The sequence below is a fragment of the Strigops habroptila genome, chromosome 11, assembly GCF_004027225.2.
Source record: "Strigops habroptila isolate Jane chromosome 11, bStrHab1.2.pri, whole genome shotgun sequence".
Classification (NCBI taxonomy): domain Eukaryota; kingdom Metazoa; phylum Chordata; class Aves; order Psittaciformes; family Psittacidae; genus Strigops; species Strigops habroptila.
The window spans coordinates 4,183,937-4,204,496 of NC_046360.1; the positions used below are offsets into that span (position 1 = coordinate 4,183,937).

At 39.2% G+C, this 20,560-nt stretch overlaps 1 protein-coding gene across 1 annotated transcript in view; it reads left to right on the forward strand.

The window, feature by feature from the left end:
* AACS (acetoacetyl-CoA synthetase) overlaps positions 1–20,560 on the forward strand; it is a 41,082-nt gene that overhangs the window by 14,580 nt on the left and 5,942 nt on the right. Inside the window, exons 5-15 of the mRNA XM_030501075.1 lie at positions 3,843–3,933; positions 6,020–6,026; positions 7,694–7,808; positions 8,347–8,428; positions 9,116–9,263; positions 13,415–13,495; positions 14,355–14,479; positions 17,089–17,153; positions 17,334–17,456; positions 18,792–18,905; positions 19,389–19,514. Of these exons, the coding sequence (XP_030356935.1) occupies positions 3,843–3,933; positions 6,020–6,026; positions 7,694–7,808; positions 8,347–8,428; positions 9,116–9,263; positions 13,415–13,495; positions 14,355–14,479; positions 17,089–17,153; positions 17,334–17,456; positions 18,792–18,905; positions 19,389–19,514 (1,077 nt within the window). The remainder of the gene's footprint in view (positions 1–3,842; positions 3,934–6,019; positions 6,027–7,693; positions 7,809–8,346; positions 8,429–9,115; positions 9,264–13,414; positions 13,496–14,354; positions 14,480–17,088; positions 17,154–17,333; positions 17,457–18,791; positions 18,906–19,388; positions 19,515–20,560) is intronic.

Sequence of the window (20,560 nt, forward strand, 5' to 3'; positions counted from 1 at the left end):
ACACAATGCCTAATGCAAGCTACACAGATCCACATGTGAAGAACATCTCCCACTGGTCATCTGTTTGGCAAATAACAATGTCTGCAGCAGGAATAAATAAAACTGGGAGTATCTGTGTTTTCTGAGAGATAGGTTGCTTCTATTATATCCCATAGCCAGTTTTGTTCTATTGCAAGTCAGCAGTTAAAAACAAACTAATCTTCCCCATGTGTTCGCACAAAATCCTCAACAAAACATCAATGAATTACATTGTTTAAAGCTGGTATTTTACCTATAGTAACTGCATTAGCCCTTGTTGCTTACGTGGGTTTTAAAGCTAGCTTTGTAAGGAGATTAGCATGTTACTAATAGTTTCAGGCCACAGTAATGTTAGGTAGGATGACCACCTTAAAGTCCTACAGGAGTGTGAAACGCTATATTAAATCAAAGAGAAGCTGGTAGTCTGGTTGTTGTATCTTCTGTTTGAGAGCTGGTGTAGATCAATAGTACAAGCCATTAAGATATTGTAGCTCCCTGCTGTCCTTCCTCCTGATGCATTCTTTCAAGGCTCAAACTAAATCTTTGATGCAGGGTTCAAGTTTGGGGCTTTTTGGTTTTTTTTTTTTAATTCAAATGCTTGGCTGCCTCTGTTTCTGAGTACACTTTTATTCTGCTTTACAAAGGCAGTAGATGCTTGCAGGGAATGGGTTCTCAGCACTCAGAGATGAGACTTTTGACATAGTTTCCAGCATGGTCATACCAGAAATTTTTGGACTACAATTTTCACCTATTCAGTTGCTAAATAGTGTAAACAAACAACTGGAGTGTCATCTCAGCCTGTGCTAGGTTCAAGTAAACAGCACCTGACAGAAATGCTGTCCTGAGCAGATCCAGGCTCTAAGTGCCTGTAAAAAAATCCATATGGTGTCTTTTTAAGATATTACTTGTCCTGCTTACAGATTTGTCACAGGGTTTATTGTCAAAGTAAATCTTCTATGTCTTTTGGTCCTGATGGAGATTTTATACATACTTACAGTCAGGAGGAAATGCCTGCTAGGGACGCTTTGGTAATGTCCATACCCTGAATTCTAGTTGCTGGGTTCTCCCAAACTTCTGTTTTTGGAGCCTTCTATTCAATTGCTTTCAATACCCAAAGAAGGTATGAGATCCTCTTCTTCCTAATAAGAAATAGATAGTTTCCACACTTCTTAACCAGCTTCCAGAAAGGGGTAAGTTAAGATACAGAGATAGGCAACGTACCCCTGTAGACTTTACCCATGTTTGACAAATGCTAGATTTGATCCTGAGCTTAAATATCTGTAATCAAGGGACAATGGAGGCTCTTAGTTAATATATATGAACAATATATGATCGAATATTTAAATTAACTGTACATTATTCTCTGTAGTACAGATCTTCTGTACATATTCACCTGTTCTGTGACTCCCTGATGTGAATCCTGCTAAAAAGTTGTACTTTTATCCTCTGTCAGCAATATTCCTGTTCAAGTTTTAGACACTTATGCCTGTGTCAGCCTACTGAATGCTTTGAGGAGTCAGTTGATACCTCAAGGGAAACACTCAAATGCAGGGAGTTTTGCATACATGAGAGTTGCTGTCATTGATCTGCAACATCTCTGATGTGTCATTTTTGTTTTGAGAATCCAGTTTAATGTGAAAGACTGACAGCAGAAGTAGTTTGTGTCAGAGTTGGGAGCTGTTGAGAGAAAGGAATCGAGTTCTTACACTTGCTGTGCTTGGAGGATCTCTTTCCAGAATAGATCCACATTATTATTCATAATACCTGTGTGGGGATTAGGACAAACACATGAGAATCCAATGAGCAAGCAGGCTGGCTGCCTGCAGTGATGGGGTATGGTGCAGAAGTGTGGAGTAAGTTGCCTGCATGTTTCCATACCTTGGGCAGTTTTTGGCCTGATAGCCTCTAAAACTCAACCACCACCTCAAAGCCAAGTGGCAATGAAAGTGATGTTTGATTGTCCTGGCTCACAATACTAACAGAGACTTGAGTTCTTGCCTCGGGGCTTTGTAGGATGGTGAACTGAGAACTTCCTTATAGTAGAACTGATGCTTGTAAGCTATGGACATAGTAATAACTACTCCAAAGCATGAAGAGACATCTTTCAGTTTTCATTGCTCCTGGCCCCTTGATAATCGCATCTAAGAAATGCTCAGTGGAAATATTTGGCATCAATTAAAAAAGAACTGCTTTTCCATCCACAAAATTCCATTTCAGTCTGTTCTAGTTCATATATTTAAAATTCCAAACCAATTTCTCAGGGAGAGGATTCTCTTAAAGAGGAAATGTCCCCAAAAGATTTGGGATACTGTACTTTGTAACATAACTGTTGTCCCTAAGGGAAAAATGTCAAGTAATAATGCCTTTATGGGCATGAGGTTTGGGCTTGCACTTTATGTACTTAGAACTTCTCTGAACAAAACACCACAAAAGCAGTTCTAGGGAGTAATTTATATCTTAACATGGTGTGAAGCTTTTATTCACAGTTGTGTTTTCTCCAGAAATCGTTGGGCTCCAAGTCATAATGCTGTTTTCAAAGTTGCTGCACCCAAAAGCAAACAGTTTACCACATTAACTGGAGCGGTCAAGCTGGCTTAAGGAAATTGATTTTACTGGTTTTGAATTGTGAAGAAGAAAAAAAATCTCAGTTTACCAATTTGACTTTTAAAGTCTATTTTATACACAGCTGAAAAAGGATAGAATTTTCAAGCTGTGTAGACAAACTGGTAAAAGTCAAGCTCAGTACCCTCCTTGATAAATTAATGTACAGAAATTGCTATGAAGATCTGCCATCCTAGTTCCTGTACTGAAGAGAATATCCATAATCTTTCTTTGAGGAGTGCTTAGCACTGGTGAGGTTTGCTGTCTGGTAGATACTTGTGGAAGCACCTACAACTTTTACTGCAGTCAGTGCTCACCACTTCTGTTAAACTGGTTGGAAAGCATTTTTATTGCCATTTAAGTTTGCTTTCAAACACTGAGTTTGAATTAGATGTCCAAGTACTACCATTAGGCCTGTCATGCCTTTTTCAACCTACTTGGACATCTTTTTGTTACTTAAGCTGGATGATCTGCAACTCCAGATTTTTTTTTATCTATTTTAGTGTACTTTCTGATTTCAGTTGCATGTTTCCACCCTGTGGGTTGGATTCTGATCAGCTGAGGGTTGATCTCAGCCCCCAGCACTTCTGGGACATTTGCTCAAATCGAGCCCACTGAAAATCTAACTTCTTGACATTAATTTCCTTTCTGTATGCATTTCAATCTTGAATCTTGTTGCAAGCTATTGAGATTAAACCTGAAGAGCTACATTTTTGTGGGGATGTTTCAGGGCTTGTCCTACTGTGTTGTTCCTTAACAGCTGAGACACTGGTTTTGCTTGTTTGTGTTCAAGATCCTGGTACTGTAAAGTTTGAATCTCTGCTTTTGGAACTGATTATTTCTAAACCCCTGTTCTCTTCCCCTGCATGCTGTTGTATTACTCTCTGTACCCAATTCAAACCACTAACTTACTCTCTCCCAGTTCTTCTTTTCAGTGTGCTGCCCTCTTAACCTGAAAGTCTCATTAATGAAGAAAGAAACATTTGTAAATTGGAGAATAACCTGTAGATATAAAATACAGCTATTTTATAAGTGGAATTGCTTCTAATTCCTCATGTAACTCATTTGACTTTGAAGGAGGACATTATGTGTGGAAAACTTTAAAGGATGCTTCAGTCTAGGAAAAGTCTGTTCAAACTGGCTATTGTATACATTATATTTACTGTAAGGTTTGGTATGTTTTTAGTTTTCTTCCATCTCTAACTGTTCAAATTCTGCCATAGGTTACTTACCAAACAGCATTCATGCAGTGGAAGCAATGCTGGCTGCTGCAAGTATCGGCGCTATCTGGAGTTCAACATCACCAGACTTTGGGCATTAATGTGAGTAGCCTATTACTGCAGAAAAGCTATCACTGTTTCATACAAATAAAATGATGAAGTGGCAGATTTTGTTCACTTTAGTCTTACTGCCACCTCCTGGCACAGCCAAGTACACCACATTTTTTTCTAGCTACAATCCATGCTTCCAGTTATCAATAATGACATTCTGCACTGTAATTTGTGTATCTTTAGCTAACTCACTGCTGGGATATTTTTGGGTGGAATTTATAGTCTTTGTGAGCTTTTATTACATTAAATGTGCAAATGAACAGCAATGCAGCAGAGTTATCTGGGCTAGGCCCTACTTCTCAAATCTTTCCCTAGGCCTGCTTAGCTACAGACCAGTTTCTTTGTATAAGTAGTCTCTTCCTCTGCCTCCTATGTGGGTAAACTGAACAACAGTTCATTTGGTCTTTTCCAGAAGGCTTTGCCAACAAGGTGAGGAATTTCAGGTTAATATCACTAACCTCTTTGACTCTTTCTTTTTTTTTAGTGTAGGAGTAAGTGCTGTGTATAAAATATGGCAAAAATGAACATGATATCCTAACAGACATTAGTGTGCCTGGAAGCTTTGGGATATATTCTGCTTCTTTGGAAAGTCTTTAGCACACATCGCAAGCAGCAACTGATACAAATCACTTCTAAATGGAGTGTTGAACCTTTGTTCTATCTAAAAGTTTCCATGAAAGCATTGGAGAATGTACTATCTATGCACTGCAGAACCCAGAAAACACCAATGATTTTAGGTAATGCATACCCTCAATCTCCGTTAACCAGGAGCTGGTTAGATGCATGGAGCTGTCCTCTCTAGCGCTAGAGGGCAGCAGGATTCCACTTTCTTACACTTGAGGTTGTATCATTGGGAAAAAAAAAAATGATTAAAAAAATCATTACAGCATGTAATGATCAATCTGTTCTACAAATATTTTCCGCTTGCTCAGAGAATGACAGTATGAAGTATTTTCTTTGCAATGTGATTTGATCTCTCATCTGGGAGAAGATTGTTCATTTCACTTGCATTACAGAGTACTGGTTTGTTTTCTGTCCATGTTGATATGCTGTTATTTTCAGTGCCCGGCTTTATTTAGTTTTTGTGATAGTCTTTTAATGAAACTTAGCCTTGGAGCAGCAGTGCCATCGATGTCATTTATTCTCTTTTGGCTCGGCAGCGTGTGTTGGCATGAATTCAAACCCTAAGATCTTGAGGGAGATCAGCAGAGGTCTCCAGGGATATTGGCTTTCACCCTAAGGAAAAGATATTCCTCCTTCTGTGCAGTTGCATTAGTCTTGTTAACGTAAACGAAGATTCTGTTTGTGTTTTGGGAAATAGTGTAGCAATTTCAACTTTTCAAATCCAATTGTGTATATATGTTTTGTGAAGCTTAGAAATGTCACTTCTCAGAAGTGCCTACACATTGCAGGCTCTGAATGCCATACATCCAAAGACTTCACAAGCGTTCAGGAAGTCTGCTGTCAGAGAACCAGTGAGCTCCCTCCCACACAGAATGCAGCTCTTGGCAGCTTTCCCTTCATTTCTCTAGTCCTTGTTATCCCTTTTGGTATATTAATAGGAAAGTGGTTCTTTGCGGCCCGTGCATAAGAAATCATTGGCTATATTAAGTTTAAGAAGAGCCTCTTCTCTTAGAACTATATGAGGAACCTTTGGAGTAAAATCAGTGCAGCTTCATTCACGGGGCTCTGCACAGTGTTTTAGTACTGGATTTGAGGCTCAGAGAATAGAATGAGCCATATCTGGTATACCTGAATTTTTCATTAAAGCAATTCCTTGCTGAGCCATCTGGTTGGACTGAAGTTTTAGTGTAGCAATTACGTGTTCCATCTGTTTGTATTGCCCTTGTATCATACCAGGCTGCCCTGTGGGATTTGATTCTGCCAGTGCTAATGAATCCAACTGGGTGTATTAGCAGCATTGGTTAAGACCCTGAGATTTATAGCCATCTCTTTCTGATTCACACCTCTCTTCAGATGTGATTCTTCTCTTAAAGCCCTCTCATTAGTCTTTAATTTTTTTAAACATCAGGCAGCATGGATATGGGATATGTACGCTCCATGCGCAGCATGAATGTGTATATGCATACACGTGCATACACATACATGTGCTGTGTGTAATTTGGCTGCTTGGTCTGTTCTTTGAAAATGGTACAAAGAAATGTTTGATTGCATACCTAAGAAAGCAGGAAATTTGATTTCATACTCCCTTAGAGGGTAACTTTGATGTATTAATTAAATCTACATTTCTGAGTTTGTTAGCTAACACGTTAGAGGCTTCTTGAAAACAACTTCTGCCACCAAAACAGATTCTAGTGATTTTTGTTTTAAGCTAATTGATAAAGTTAGGTGTCAATGCATGCTTACTGTATTTTCTTATGATGTGAATAAGGAAAAGGAAATGCATCTTCGGGTGATAGGAAAGTTGTGACATACTCAGCAGAGACAGTTGCATATTTAGTCATATCCCTGTGGTGTTCAGCGAGCTCTCCTAAAAAGACAACACGGAAAAGTTGTCAGGACAGGACCTCTGTACTTCTGCAGGAGGCTTTCTTGCAACCCTGACCAGTCTAGCTTGGGAAGGAGGAGCGTAATAGAGATTACTTGACTGCGATGTTTTTGCATTGGTCTTTTGGTAATAATTTGTGTCATTTTGGCTGCAAAGTAGAGGGCAAAACAGGAGACGAAGAATAAAGAATGCTGGAAAGAATAAGCACACGACTGAAGTCTGATTTTTTGCAACATGATCTAGGAGATTGTTGTTGAATAGTTATCTGACAATTTTACAGTATGGAGTAATCTTGTAGTTCTTAATGTTTCAAGTAATGTAGCTAGAGAGGGATGTGAACATTGCTGTGTGCTGAGAGCTTTTAGTAAACGGATTTGCTTCTTGCTGTTGAATACAAAAAGATCCATTTGTGGTAGGCTGCTGCATGCTGTGTACCTGGGGGAAAAAATGCCAGAAGGGTTTTTCTCTCAAATGTCATAATAGCTATAGTAAATTCCTCAAAAACAGTGTAAGCTGGAGGAGAAAACTTAGCATTTGAATGTGTCCTGCCCCAGAGGTTCTAAAGGAGCTGTGATAGTTTTTTGTTGGTAGTAGGTATGGATGTGTGTTTTCAATATCTAGTAACTCTGGTAACACCCAGTGGTAGAGTTTCCTTTGTTAATCATAGCTGAACAAAGCTGCCAGTCTGTGTGAAGTGCCACCTTGCTGTGTGATAAAGGCATCTTCAAGAAGACTGGTGTTTCTCAGTTTCTCCCCTGTGCAGAAGGAGACTGCCCAACTACTGGTACATTCTCCAAGGAATGTTGGGGGCAGTTTACAAGGGCGTGCAGATGTAGGTAGGAGTTGTGTAGACCTTCAAGTAAATTAAATGCCTGACTCCTGCTCACATTACAGGTGCTTATCCTCTTTAGATGAGTATAAGTGATTCTCAAGATGAATTGTTAACTGCTTAGATTGCTTTGAGCTTGATCCTTCAGCAAATGGCATTCTGTGATTTGTGGTGATTTTATCTTTTTTATTGGTTGATGTATTTGGGAGTCATGAAATAGATTGTTACAAACCTGTTGTACTGTGAAAACCTTGGGTGAGTGAAAGACAAGCAGGCAGTCTTTGAACAGTTCTCCTGCTAATTCCTGTCCTTATTCCTTGCTTGAATTGGGATTTGCATTTAGTATCTAGTGGGTTTTCATACTGTAGCAATTTAACTTGAACTTCTTTTTCTCTATTTCCCTAGGGGGTACTGGACAGATTTTCCCAAATTCAGCCTAAGCTCATCTTCTCTGTTGAAGCTGTTATATACAATGGCAAAGAACATAACCACTTGGAAAAGCTGCTTAATGTGGTAAAAGGTATTTCACTGCATACCATCTAGTCTTAGTTATGCTGTAGTTCTGTGAGCACTCAAAGCCTGCACTGCTGCTAAAAGTGACACTTTTGACTGCTTGTCACTGTCCTTCCTCCTTTACAGTATCTCTGTGGCCACTTGGAACTTCATAACTGATTCGAATAAAAACTAACTGGTCTTTTGTGTAATTCTAATGGTCTTTTACTAGCTTAGCTTAAGTATAGTATCATAAATTAGTCAGCAGTAAAAGTAGGGGAACAGGGACTGGTGATACTGGGTTTTTTTTGAGCCCAAGTGAAGTGCTGCTGAAGAAAAATGAAGAGGTATTACAGCACTAAAGCTTGCAGATTTACACACAGGCTGGCAATATTGAGCAAATTGTATCTTAGGTAACAGGTTAGTCTTTTGGAGTTTCAAAACTCGGTGCATCAGAATTATTTCTGTTACTTAGTGCATTACATTGTATGATCCAATCAGACAGAAAAGACCTTTGTTTTATGTAACTAAATGTAGGAAATAATATTTTTCCTTCCTTCTTCCAGGGCTTCCAGATATAAAAAAAGTGGTGGTGATTCCATATGTCTCCTCAAGAGAAACCATAGATATTTCTAGGATTCCAAACAGGTAATGAGAGCTTGTGAGCTGCAACTGTCCTCACTATGGATGTGATGGATGCTGATAGCTATCGAAACTGAACTTGCAAACGCTGGGGCTTAGCCAGGTTTCTTAATGTGGGTCCAGCTTCATACTGAAAGTTGAAGTAATGTGTTGCTGCACATGTTTTGCTTCTACAAGACCACTGTTGCTATTAATGGTTCTCAAACGAAGTCAAAATTCAATAGGATTTAGGATACAGCAGGGAGAAGAAAGTCACTTCCAGAAATGAATAATTAATAATTTAAGTGACACTTTCAGAGATAATTTGGTTTGCTTATTTCCTGGTCTGGATTACATATGTTAGATACCTTTTGGAAGTGGTTGAGTTCCAGATTTTGTGTTGAGAGTCAGATCGTTCCGGTCTGAGCTGCTAAGAGCGGCAGCTGATTGTAAGTGCAGATTTATGGGCTTGATTTTGTTGTGTTACATCTTGATATTATACTAATGTTTTCTTTTAAAAACAGAAAAAGGAAACAAAATAGTTAGCAACTCAAAGAGTAGAAAGACTAGGAATGAAAATAACGTACACAGTTTGAGTATATAGCTTATTGTAAAAGAGATAGTAGATACAGAGGTAATCCTGTGTATGGGCTGCGGTAGTGATTTAAATTTGTTTTCAATGTTCTATGTTCTTTTTTCCCCCCTCTTATGCAGTGTCTTTTTAGAAGACTTCCTCGCTACTGGGAAAGGAGACCAGGCCCCCCAGCTGGAGTTTGAACAGCTGCCTTTCAGTCATCCTCTCTTTATCATGTATTCATCAGGCACAACAGGGGCACCAAAATGCATGGTTCATTCAGCAGGGGTATGTCTTCCCTCCCGGAGCTCCACTATCTATATTTAACTACCTGGGTTGCATTTTTCCTTTAACAGTATCATACCATAATGCACTTTAAGGAAGAATTGATGTGTAACTTGCTGTTTGTAAGTGACTGTTTGAAAGCAAATATGTGTTAAAAAACCAAATTATATTATATCCTTAAAGATTCAGACTTCAGCTATGTCCTGGAAGCAAGTGTCACTCGCAAAAGCACTAGTAGAACTGGCTTGACTGATACTTGCAAAATAAAGGCCAAAGAACTTGAATTGAGTGCTTGGAACTGATTTTCAGCCACAGTCAAGTAGAGGCCTGTAGGGAGCTTGCAGGGAGTTTTTTTATCTAGGATTTTTTTGACCATAAACTTTAGTCCCTGTGTTTATCAGTTCAGAGCATGTCATCCTCATCAATCTCCTTTTAAGGAAGGAGGCCAGAAGATTAGCTTATCTCTTTGGGTGCAGGTTTTGTTTGTATGGAAGCTTTGCTTTAGGCAGTGTCTTGTTGTGACTAAAGGTATATATGATGTTACTGCAAAAATGACCTGTGTTCACATGCTTTCCATTTACTATTCATGGTCTAGAATTTGTTCTAGGCAGCTTAGAAAGTTCAGGAAGTGATTCCAGCAGTCGGGCAGAGTGTTGAAATTTTAACTCTGCTGTTAGTGTGGTCCTTAATAAAAAGTTTTAGGTTTTTTTTTTCCCTTAAGGCAGGCACAAGGTGTTGTCTAGCACATTTCTACCACTTGTATAAATTAAACTGCACTACTAATAGCCAGAGTCCATTGTGTCTGCTATTTGCTCTAAGAGTCAGGATGAGCATCTTAAAAGACTGGGTGTAGAGGTTTTAGGTAGCCTGAGGGCAGGACCGCTTTGTTACACCCGTAGGGTGTAGGTTCTTGCCTCTTGGGTGGCAGGGACTGGAGGATTTGCCCACAGACAAATCCCACGCTGCCTGTAAACACTCTGCTTTATTATCAGTAGGAGATCATACCAGGCAACATGTGACATGCAAAATGGTCCCTTTGGGACACAAATCCTATGTTTGTGAAGAAGAAAGAAGTAGTTCTATTTTGAAGTTTGACAGTTCTTTTGAATCTGTGCTGGCTTTAGACTGGTTAAAAGTACTTGCAGAGATGGATTAGCAAGAAGAGGACAGATATTTTGTTCAGTGATGCAGGGTAAACAGTAGGGAGATGAGAAACACAGATGTAGATCAGAAAACAGGACTTCTCTCTGCAAAGTTCTTTCTCTTCCCATGTTATCTGTGTGGCTGCTTAGTTTGCCCTAAGTCATGCCTCTGCTCTCCATTTGAATTGTCTGTTCAGTTCTTACAGAGCTACATTAGAGTTTAGGTATGGACTACTCATCCTTGCTGAGGAGGAGAGAATGTGATGGCTTATTGAATAGGATATGCTATTTATGAGGATTCTGTGTTCCTACTGATCAGCTCTGTAATTCCTGTGTTGCAGGATGGTTTTTTTGTAAGTTCTGGTGCTAACACCTCTGTTACTTGGCCTAAAAGCAAATTATTGCATCAGAGGTTCTGTGGTTTGCATGCTTTGTATGTGTCAGCTTGAATAGGGTCTATAGTCTTCTGCACGCTTGATGGGTTCCTCTACTTGTTTTTGGCTTAATCTTGTTTCCCCTGGAAGTAATAGGAGGATTCTTATCGATTTCTACAAAAGTAGAATTAGTCCATGGTCTTTGCCTCGTTCTCCAGCCTCAGATTAACTGAAGATTGGTTTTGATAGTTAAAAATGCAAGAAAGGATGACATTTCAGTAAAGACACTTCAGTTGTTTTTTTGCAGTGTGCTTCAAAGCTGTTTTGTTACTGTACCGATCTTAGAGATGCCAATACACAGTTTACTTTAAATTCACAACTCTGTTTCTGTCTAATTCTGCAGTATGTTTCTGGTCTGTCTTCTCTGCACACATTCTGTTTTCTTGACACACAGTGAGATAACATATATAAATGGTGCAAATGAAGCCAGGTCATGGGAGATGATTTAGAAAGCAGTGCCTCAGAGGGGACTAAGGTTTTTCAGGTCTTGGAAGCAAAGCTGTGTTGTATTGAACAATTGGGTGTGCTGCAGAAAGACATTTGGAGGGTTCTTTGTAATACTTGAAAAACAATAGTAATTGTAAGTCCTAAAAACATTGCTTCTGCTTCTTACCTCATTCATACAGGCCCCTTTTCGGTTATTCCATATTCCCACTTAGCTAAGAAGATAATTTTTGGATAAAATCCTAATCAGTTGATTTCTATCCATCTTAAGGACTTGCAAGACCTGAGCTTAAATAGCTGCACTGCTGCAGACCTCTTGTGTAACTGAGGGCAAATCACTCTGAGGATTTTTCATGCTCGGACTCTTCTGAGTGCTGCACAGAGGAGGCTGCTGGTTTGAGGCCAAGGACCAGCAGCCTTGAGTAGCTGCTCTCTCTCAGCTGTGTAACCTCTTAGCATTGGCCCCTACGTGCTGGTGGTGTGGCTCAGGAGCAGCTGTGCCTACTGATACTTTGACACTCCAGATGCTCAGCACTTTATCAGCTGTATGTTAAGCCCAATGAAGACAAGCAGACCAGTAAGTTCTTTAGCAGCTGCCAGATCTGTGTCATGGGTTTAGGGTTTATTTTGAGGGTCATAAAAGTCCTATAAATAAATAAGCCCCAGAAATAAACTTGAGAGAGCATACTGGGCCATAAGCTCTTTAGAACAGCTATGCAATCTACCACAATACCTTAGTTTCTGGAGTGAGACTTACCAGGTTTTGCAGGGGATTAGTTCATAGCCTCTACCTAAAGTAATTGTTTAAAAAATTGCTTTTGTTTCCAAACCTGTGAAATAGCAACAACTAAAGGAAGGCAAAAGAAAGCCAATATTTATTTTAATTGAATTTGACTTTTAATTTCACTCTTACGTGGCTCTTTCAGACTCTCCTGCGGGGGCGATGTGCTTACTTTTGTAAATGGAATAATTATGTTAACACCTGCAATTCTTTTGGCAACCTTAACAATTAAGTTAGACACAGTAATTTTAAATCCTGACTGGTTTTCAGTTTTCAACGTAGGCAATGGTAGCTATAGCTAGGTGGCAGCATTGGGACAGCTCAATGTGTTCAAACAGTAGCAGGTGAATCCAGACCTGATTCCTTTGAGCTTCAAAGAGAAAACAAGACTTATTCCTCTATTTGTATTTAATGGTTTTTTGCCTTTTCTCCTGAAGCATGTGCCAGTTTTATGACTCTCCTTTTTCATTTCAAATGGTTATGTGTAATCTATTTTCTTTTGGCATAAATCTTGTTTCATGCTTATGAGGATCTTGATAGTTCCACTATAACTCCTTGCATAAAAGCAAAAACCATCTTTATTTTCAAATCAACCGCACCAATTTGTCACTGCAATTTAGTGACTTACGGAAGTAGTTTGTACATTTATTTATCCTAACAAGTTATGCTTTAATGATGATAAGAAAGGTACTTAAGCAGCATTTCCAACAAAAGAGAATAGGAAGTAATATATTTAACTACATTATCAATATTGATGCTTTGAGCAGTGAGGTTTCTCACGTTGCTGGTCACTTCCATGTTTACAGGAGATGTGTGTAGTTAGGTCTTTCCTCTCCTAGATGTTAATAGATAAGATAGTTGGGACACACAATGTTAATGTATAGCAGCTGCTGCAGTTTGTAGCAGTTCTAAGTCCTTCATTCCTCCCAGTTGCCTTGGTATACTGAAACAAAACTCTGTCAAAGGGCTTATCTTGGAAAATCTGACTGGTAAAAGCATGCTGTTAAAATTATGACTTGCATGAAGCACTCTGCAACTCTGGTGGCTGAGGAGAGTTGGAAGCGGAGGAAGTTATTTAGTCCATGGATTAAAAATGATGTGCAGGGGGAATTGCTGAGGTCTAATGAGAGAAGCTGAAAAGTTACATGAAAGAATGGAGAATGCAATTGCTGCAGCTGCTGTAGATAGGCCCTGGGACTTAATTCAGTTGTGGTTAAGGGAAATACTTGCCTTTAATTGTGCAGTACATCCTGTGAAGTATTGACAACATTAAGGGTTTTTTTTAAGTCTTAATGTGCCAGAGTTTTGCTTTTCATTTATGTGAACTTATATTTTCCTTTCTCTGTTTTTCAGGGTACACTAATACAGCATCTGAAGGAACACATTCTTCATGGTAACATGACCAGCAATGACATTATTATGTACTATACAACGGCAAGTGTGGCTTATTAAGGCATTTTTAAAACTACTTTAATATATTTTTCTTATAAGGATGGGAGAGCTTTCCATACAAATCTACAAGTACATTTTTATGTATCTTTAATTCTTTTGCAAGGGATTGTCCTACTGAACTGTTTTGGTGGGGAGATAAGAAGCTGCTGAATAAATCTGATTGTGTAGGAGTTCAGTTATGTGGTGGGTTATTTTCCTAATGTTGTGGTAAAGAAAATCATTCCAAAGTCTTCTGAAACTCTTTGAGAAGGCTAATATATTTCCTCATGAGTTCCTTTCTGAACTTCAACACCACTAGTCAGTTTGCAATATCTCCATGAAGGAACCATTATAATTACCTCGTCTCAAAGTTCTGTCTTTCAACTCATGCTTTAAAAGTATGTGTATAAGGAGGTACGGAATCTCCATCTCACTAGGTATTTGTAAAGATAAATTAGGTGAACATTCATCAGGAACACGTAGCTGATTCACTCTTGGGACAGATGAGAGGATAAGCAGTGCTCCAGCCTTATTTTCTGATTCCTAAATAATATGATTAGATGTAATCAGCAGAGATGGACATAAACTCAGGTGTTGGTTTAACAGTTTCTTAAAGCAAGAAAACTTGAGGCAAGGAAAATAGAGGGCTTGCATGCTCCCTCTTGCACAAGGGCAGGGAGCATGCTTTGGTCCAGATGATTTTGCCAAGAGCTACACATGTCCATCATTTTCTAGTTGCCTGTAGCTCCTCTACCAGCATATGATAGCAAGCAGCACTCCTGATGCTGGGATAGAGCTGCCAGCAAAGCAGACAGCTAGCTGACAAAGATGGAAATTGATGTAGGTATTTTCTGTTTTCCAGACTGGCTGGATGATGTGGAATTGGCTGGTGACTGCGCTCGCTACAGGAGCTTCGGTGGTCCTCTATGATGGATCTCCTCTAATTCCATCACCAAATGTGCTCTGGGACTTGACTGACAGGCTGGGGTATGTAAGCAAGATTAAAGGGAGGAAAATGATCCGCTCCTGTTACGATGGCCACATACAAGCAACCTCATTAAAGGTGCCATTGCCTTGATCTAAGCTAGTATGTGACATGAGTTTATCTTGGCTTAGCCTTGAGTGGAACTACTACTTTGTTCTAAAACAGTTTTTGAGAGACAGCAGAAGAGACAAAGAGCTGATTGTCTCAAATTTGAGTCAAGTATTTGGATTCAAGGCAAACAAAGAATTTTGGTTCAATAGTCAAGTTTTCAAGAGCAGCCTTTTCAAAAGGCAGTAATTGGGAGCAATCTGAGGAGTAATTTCTCAGCACACTCAGAACTTAGAAAATAAAAATCCTTTTTTCAAGCAGTTCAACATAAGACTCAATATAACACTGACTTAAAGACATAAATTGACTGGAAAGGCTCAGGAGGGTTGCTTATATTTTCATATTTTGCTTTTAAATCTAGAATGCCTAATTTTCCCTGCCAAGCTGTTTGTTAATTGTTTTACACAGCTCTTTGTGGCACAAAATGCTCACAGTGCCCTCTCTCTCAAAGCCCAGAGAACTGGCAGGTATTGGATAAACAGCTGTAAAATCCTGTGCTGGTATTTAGCCTTGTACATTGCCTCAACTTTATTTTTCTGGTAACTTTCCTATTTGGCCAACTGGATGTAAGGAGTAGAACTAAATGTTGTTCCTGATAAAAATAATGTCATTTTAATAATTGAAATTGTGGTAGAAAGTGGATGTCAAAAGATTCACTTTCTGACTCTTGATAATTAATGATTTAAACTTCAGTGAGTCTTTTGTGACATGTATTATTCAAAGGCTGACATTTTGTCTCTGGCTATTATAATTGAAGGTTAATGCCTAATCAGAATGCTTCCAGTAAAAAAAACCAACACGAAACCAACCCACAAACTTAGGACGCCCCTCACCTCCCCCCAAAAAACCCCAGTAGAACAACAGGCAAAAATTTAGACTCGAGAAATAACACAGCTTATTTTTAAGCATTGTTTCTACATGCCAGAAGTAAGTGAAGATAACTGAAATGTGTCTGCATGTCTCACTTTTGTAATCTGGCGCTAAAAGCGGTGGCCATCTGCGTGGTACTTCATAATGCAGTCTGTTCCCAGCTCAGTCATATGTTACATGCTTAAAAAAAAGCCTTCAAACATGTTAAGACTACCTTGCTTCTCTGAAGATGTGCCACACTTTCCTTCTGAGAGCATATTCTTGTAGTATCATCAGGATATCTCATACTGCATGACAAGATTTTAAGTGGACATCAATTAAAGATCTGTTCAGGTGAACTCTATTTTGTCACCATCCACCAATTATGTAGCATTTGGAAGGAAATAATAGAAGATGAGGCTCTGCATGTGCTGCAGAGGAAGTGTCAGAGCTTAAAAACAGAGAAGTGTTATGTATTCTAGCTGTAAAATAAGCAATAATTTGAAGCATGGAAGGAAAGTAAGATATTACACAAGAGTGTGTTGTGATTGTGGTATGTAACTGGAGGAGCAGTACACCTCTGGGCTGTCATGATGCTATTCCCATGTACTTGATAAACTGCCCTATGCACCAGTGTGGAAATAGCCTGTCCCTACTCAAGAGGTGGCAGCCTCTTAGTAACTGTCATCCACCTAAAATGTCAAAGACATCCCCTTTTGATAATGTTGAAATAGCTCTCTCCATGTCTGAAATAGTATTATCTCAAGAGCTGTTCTACCTTTCCTCTTGCCTTTGGCATAAAAGCAAAGATAGCAGGATCTTATTTTAAGTTCTACTGATCTGTGATTGCCCATGTTCTGTGCCCTCAGACTGTATCCCTTATCCTTGTCTGTCCCTATGCATTTTCTTGAGTGAGTTTATTGCTGTAATATAAAATGAATTAGCAGAAGGCAGGGAAGAGGATTTCCTGAAAGTCAGCAGAAACATTGAACAAGCACTTCTATTGATAGGGTAGGGAAGAGGTACAGCCTTCATTTCAAGTTTTAATAATGTTGTATTGGAGAGCTGTACCTTTTTGCAGGGGCAGAATTCAGTTATTCAGTTAGCTAGGCCACATTTCGTTTCAGTTAGGCACCTGCAACTCAGACTTTCATCAGTGCAAACCAAAGAGATATCTAAGAGAAAATCACTGGTTGCTTCAGAGCAAAGTATTTTTGTTAAACTGTGCCCTGAAATGGCAATTTTCTTATAGGTAAGAGTGTAACAAGGCAGCAGTTTTGTGTTAAACAGCTTAGTGGCAATTATGGCCCATTAATGAAATAAATGTTACAACATTTTGTGATGTCTTTGGAGTATTCTGCAGTTAGGAATTCCTGTACATGAAAGTGCACATTCTCCATGAGGTGGGAAAGCTTTGCTTAATATTTAAAGATAGAATTAAAAGTTTCAAAGCTGCAAAAATGACGTGATCTGACTAATTTTGATTGCTCAGAAGAACATGCCTTGCACTTAGGAAGCTTTAAGAGACTGCACTGCTTGACTGATCAATGTAAAGTGTCTAACAGCCTCTGCTTACCGCAGTGGGAATGGCAAGCCTTTAGTGTCTTAGCATATTATTTAAATATGCCAAACATTGAAACTTTTTTCACTCTAGGATCACCATCCTTGGAACGGGTGCAAAGTGGCTGTCTGTGCTAGAAGAGAAAAATTTAAAACCATGTAAGCTTCAAAAAGCTATTGCATCCCTTCTGTCCTCCCTCCTACCTTTCCTATCCAGGTTCTGGCCCTGAATCTTGTCAAAGTACTTTATGTAATTGTTCTGGATTGTAGTGTCAAATAGATACAAACTCTTGTAAAAATGCTACCTTAACCTAATTTGTTGATTTCCTCCTTTTTAAGGTGAAACACACAATCTCCAAACCCTCCACACTATACTGTCTACAGGATCACCGCTCAAATCTCAAAGCTATGAGTATGTCTACAAACACATAAAAAGCAGCGTTCTCCTGGGATCCATTTCAGGTGATGCTTTTATAGTGCCTGCATCTTCCTAATTCTGTTCATTGCCTGTGCATTTCCTTCTTGCTTGTTTGCTGCTGTGTATTTAAGAAGCTTAACCTTTGGATTGTTCAGGCTTGGTTATAGTTAAACTGGCATTAACTGTCTTTTTAGTGCAGAGATTTTCTGTGTAATTCAGTGTGCCATAATGAAGCTCATACACTCAAAGGCTTTTAGGTGGAATGTTTCTGACATGGTGGATGTTTTGGGTTTTGGCTTTTTTTTTTGTTAAGCAGGATCATTTATTTTGCCTGGCTGTCCTTAGGGGTAACAGGGTGAGATCAAGGAAAGAGTCTATTAACCTACAGAACACACTGTTCTGCAAATAGCTGACTTCAGCAGAAAATACCTCTTGGAGAGGTTTTTTCATGTCCCTGTTTCGATTCTTTTGTGGTAAGTAATTGGCAGACACGTGTTTTTGTAAATTACATGATTAGGGAAATACCAAGCCCACATACTGTGCAGTTTGTTGTGAGGAGTGCGAGCTGAGGCAGCTTCTATTCACATCAAGTCCACCACGGAACTCCTCGTTCTGCTTTGTAACAAGCACTGACTTTTTCAAAGGGCATTTTAACTTGGTTTAGTTTGATTTTTTTTCTTTTTAAAGTTTGACTGTTCTGCTACTGAAGTCACCTCTGACTCAGGCCTTAGTAAGGGTAGTGCTGAATCTAGAACTTGCTACGATAGACATTAATAGTCTCATATGCAGAATACTGTTTTTGAGTGAAGCTAACACGATTGATATAATTCCATTTCAAGTTCTAGAAAGACTATAAATATTTCAGTTAAGTAAGCACTTTGACAGTATCTATTTTCATTAAGATAACTGTTCATTCAATAGACATGGCTCCCTTTTCTTCCCTTCCTCCCCCTCCCTGCTAATGAGAATGAGATATAAAAGCTAAGTAAATATTGGGTGGAATAGCTTGACATCACCTTAAACTAATTAAAACCAACAAGAAAACATTTCTCAGTGATCATAAATATCTGAGTCTGAAATCTAGGGCCTGTTTTTCTCATTCTTGTATAAACAGAAACTTCCTTAAATGAGATTAAAGAAACTGTTGGAAGAAGTTATGCCTTAAGGAATATTCCTGCATGAAGGGCACAAATGTATAAAGACATGTAAAGTAAGAAAAGAAACCTTCTTTTATTAAGTCACATACCATCCTGGATAATGCTTGCCTATTCTTTGCTACTTAATGTGGATCAGAAGCTGTTCTAGAGTTCTTAAGTAGTTTTCAGTTTTGCTTTTTCCAAAATATCTTGTGTATTCTAAATGGACTTTTTTTATTGTAGGTGGGACAGATATAATTTCGTGTTTCATGGGTCAGAATGTTACAATCCCAGTTTACAAAGGAGAAATTCAGGCCAGAAATCTTGGAATGGCTGTAGAAGCATGGAATGATGAAGGTAACTGTTCCCAAAACTATTATGCAAACTTATGAAATACAGTAGTTATATGACCTTAAGTTTCATTCATCAGAAGGGTAAACAGCCAGCTGTTAAATAAGTGATTTCACTTTGGAAACATGTTCCATAAACCTGCCTCTGGATCCATCTCATCTGGATCATACGGGACTCTAGTGAAGATAATCAATGTGTATAAAGGCCCTCCTTTTCCATTACTCTGCTAAAACACATCAAGGCCAAATTCTAGCCTCTGCTGTGTGTGTTGGCTGTGTTGCTGTGCATGCCAGGCTGGCTTCCACCTTGTGCTGCAACTCTCCTGAAGTTACTGAGGTTGATAGGGATGAGTTTAGGAATTGAACACAAGCTGTTACGCCCATCAGTCACTGCTCATCTTCAATCCACAGCAGCATCTGGGATGTAAGTAATAACTGTAGATGCTCTTTGCTTTGGTACTCTATTGTTTACCTCTTTCCTTGTAAACAGGAAAACCAGTTTGGGGTGAAAGTGGAGAGCTGGTTTGTACCAAGCCTATTCCCTGTCAGCCTACACACTTCTGGAATGATGAGAATGGAAACAAATACAGGAAGGCATATTTTTCAAAATTCCCAGGTACGTAACAAAGGGCCTTGGATATTGCTCAAACTGACCAAGGATATAAATGGTATTGCTGCTCTTAGGAAAGTACAGGTTTATTCCTGCCCACTGATATGTAAGTGCAGTTTTGAATCTAGATTTCCAAGGTGAGAAATCCATAGCATGTTTCGTAGTATCTCACTCTGTCTGTTTTCTAGTGATTCATTTTGAATATGGATCCAAATCAATTTTAAGAATTTCTGGAAAGCTCCAATCCCATTTTGCTCCTGCTCTCATAAGGCAGATGTGCTGTAACAGCCTGATAATCTGTAGTGCAGATATGGACTGCTTGGCATGAGTGTGAAATGAAAGTGCTGAATAGGTCAGGGAGCAATCAGCCATTAATGAGTGCTACTGCACCTCCGCCAGACTGCTGCTGCCTAGCTGGAAGAGTGAATCCTAAGGGATAAGTGCTGACCCTGCTACCTTATTAGCATGAGGTTTAAGTATACGCAGCTTCAGACATGCATAGTCTGCATTTGTACAGTCTTCCAGTGGTGGTAAGAGTAAAGGAACAGGTACTGTGTGCCAGAAGCTTTCTTCCTAATAATTTGGGAGGACTCCTGTCATCCAGAGCTTTTGCTTATGTGGCACAGCGATGCTGAACTCCCTGCTGCCTATGGGGCAGGGGCTTTTATAGGGGCAGGATGTCAAGCTGCTGCTTTTTGGAGATGGAATCTTTTTTATAAATAGCAGCAATACAGAAGGAATTCACAAGTGAAGTCAGGACATGCATCAGGAGATAATCATATAGGAAAACTGAGGGAATGTGGGAGTTAATCTGCATGTGAGCCTGACAACAATAAATGGGGAAAAAAATAAACCTGTGTTGACAGTTGTTAGATTGAAATCACTGGGGTCCAGAGATTCTGTCTGAATCTTTTCTGTCCTTCCTTGCAAATGGGCTAAAGGTTGTCATAGTGAAGTTAAATGGTCTTATGTGTACATGCATGTGCTAGTAATTGAGGGTTGTTTGTTTTTCTTTGGAAAAACTCAAGTAGAATTGGCTTGTATTTCTGTTT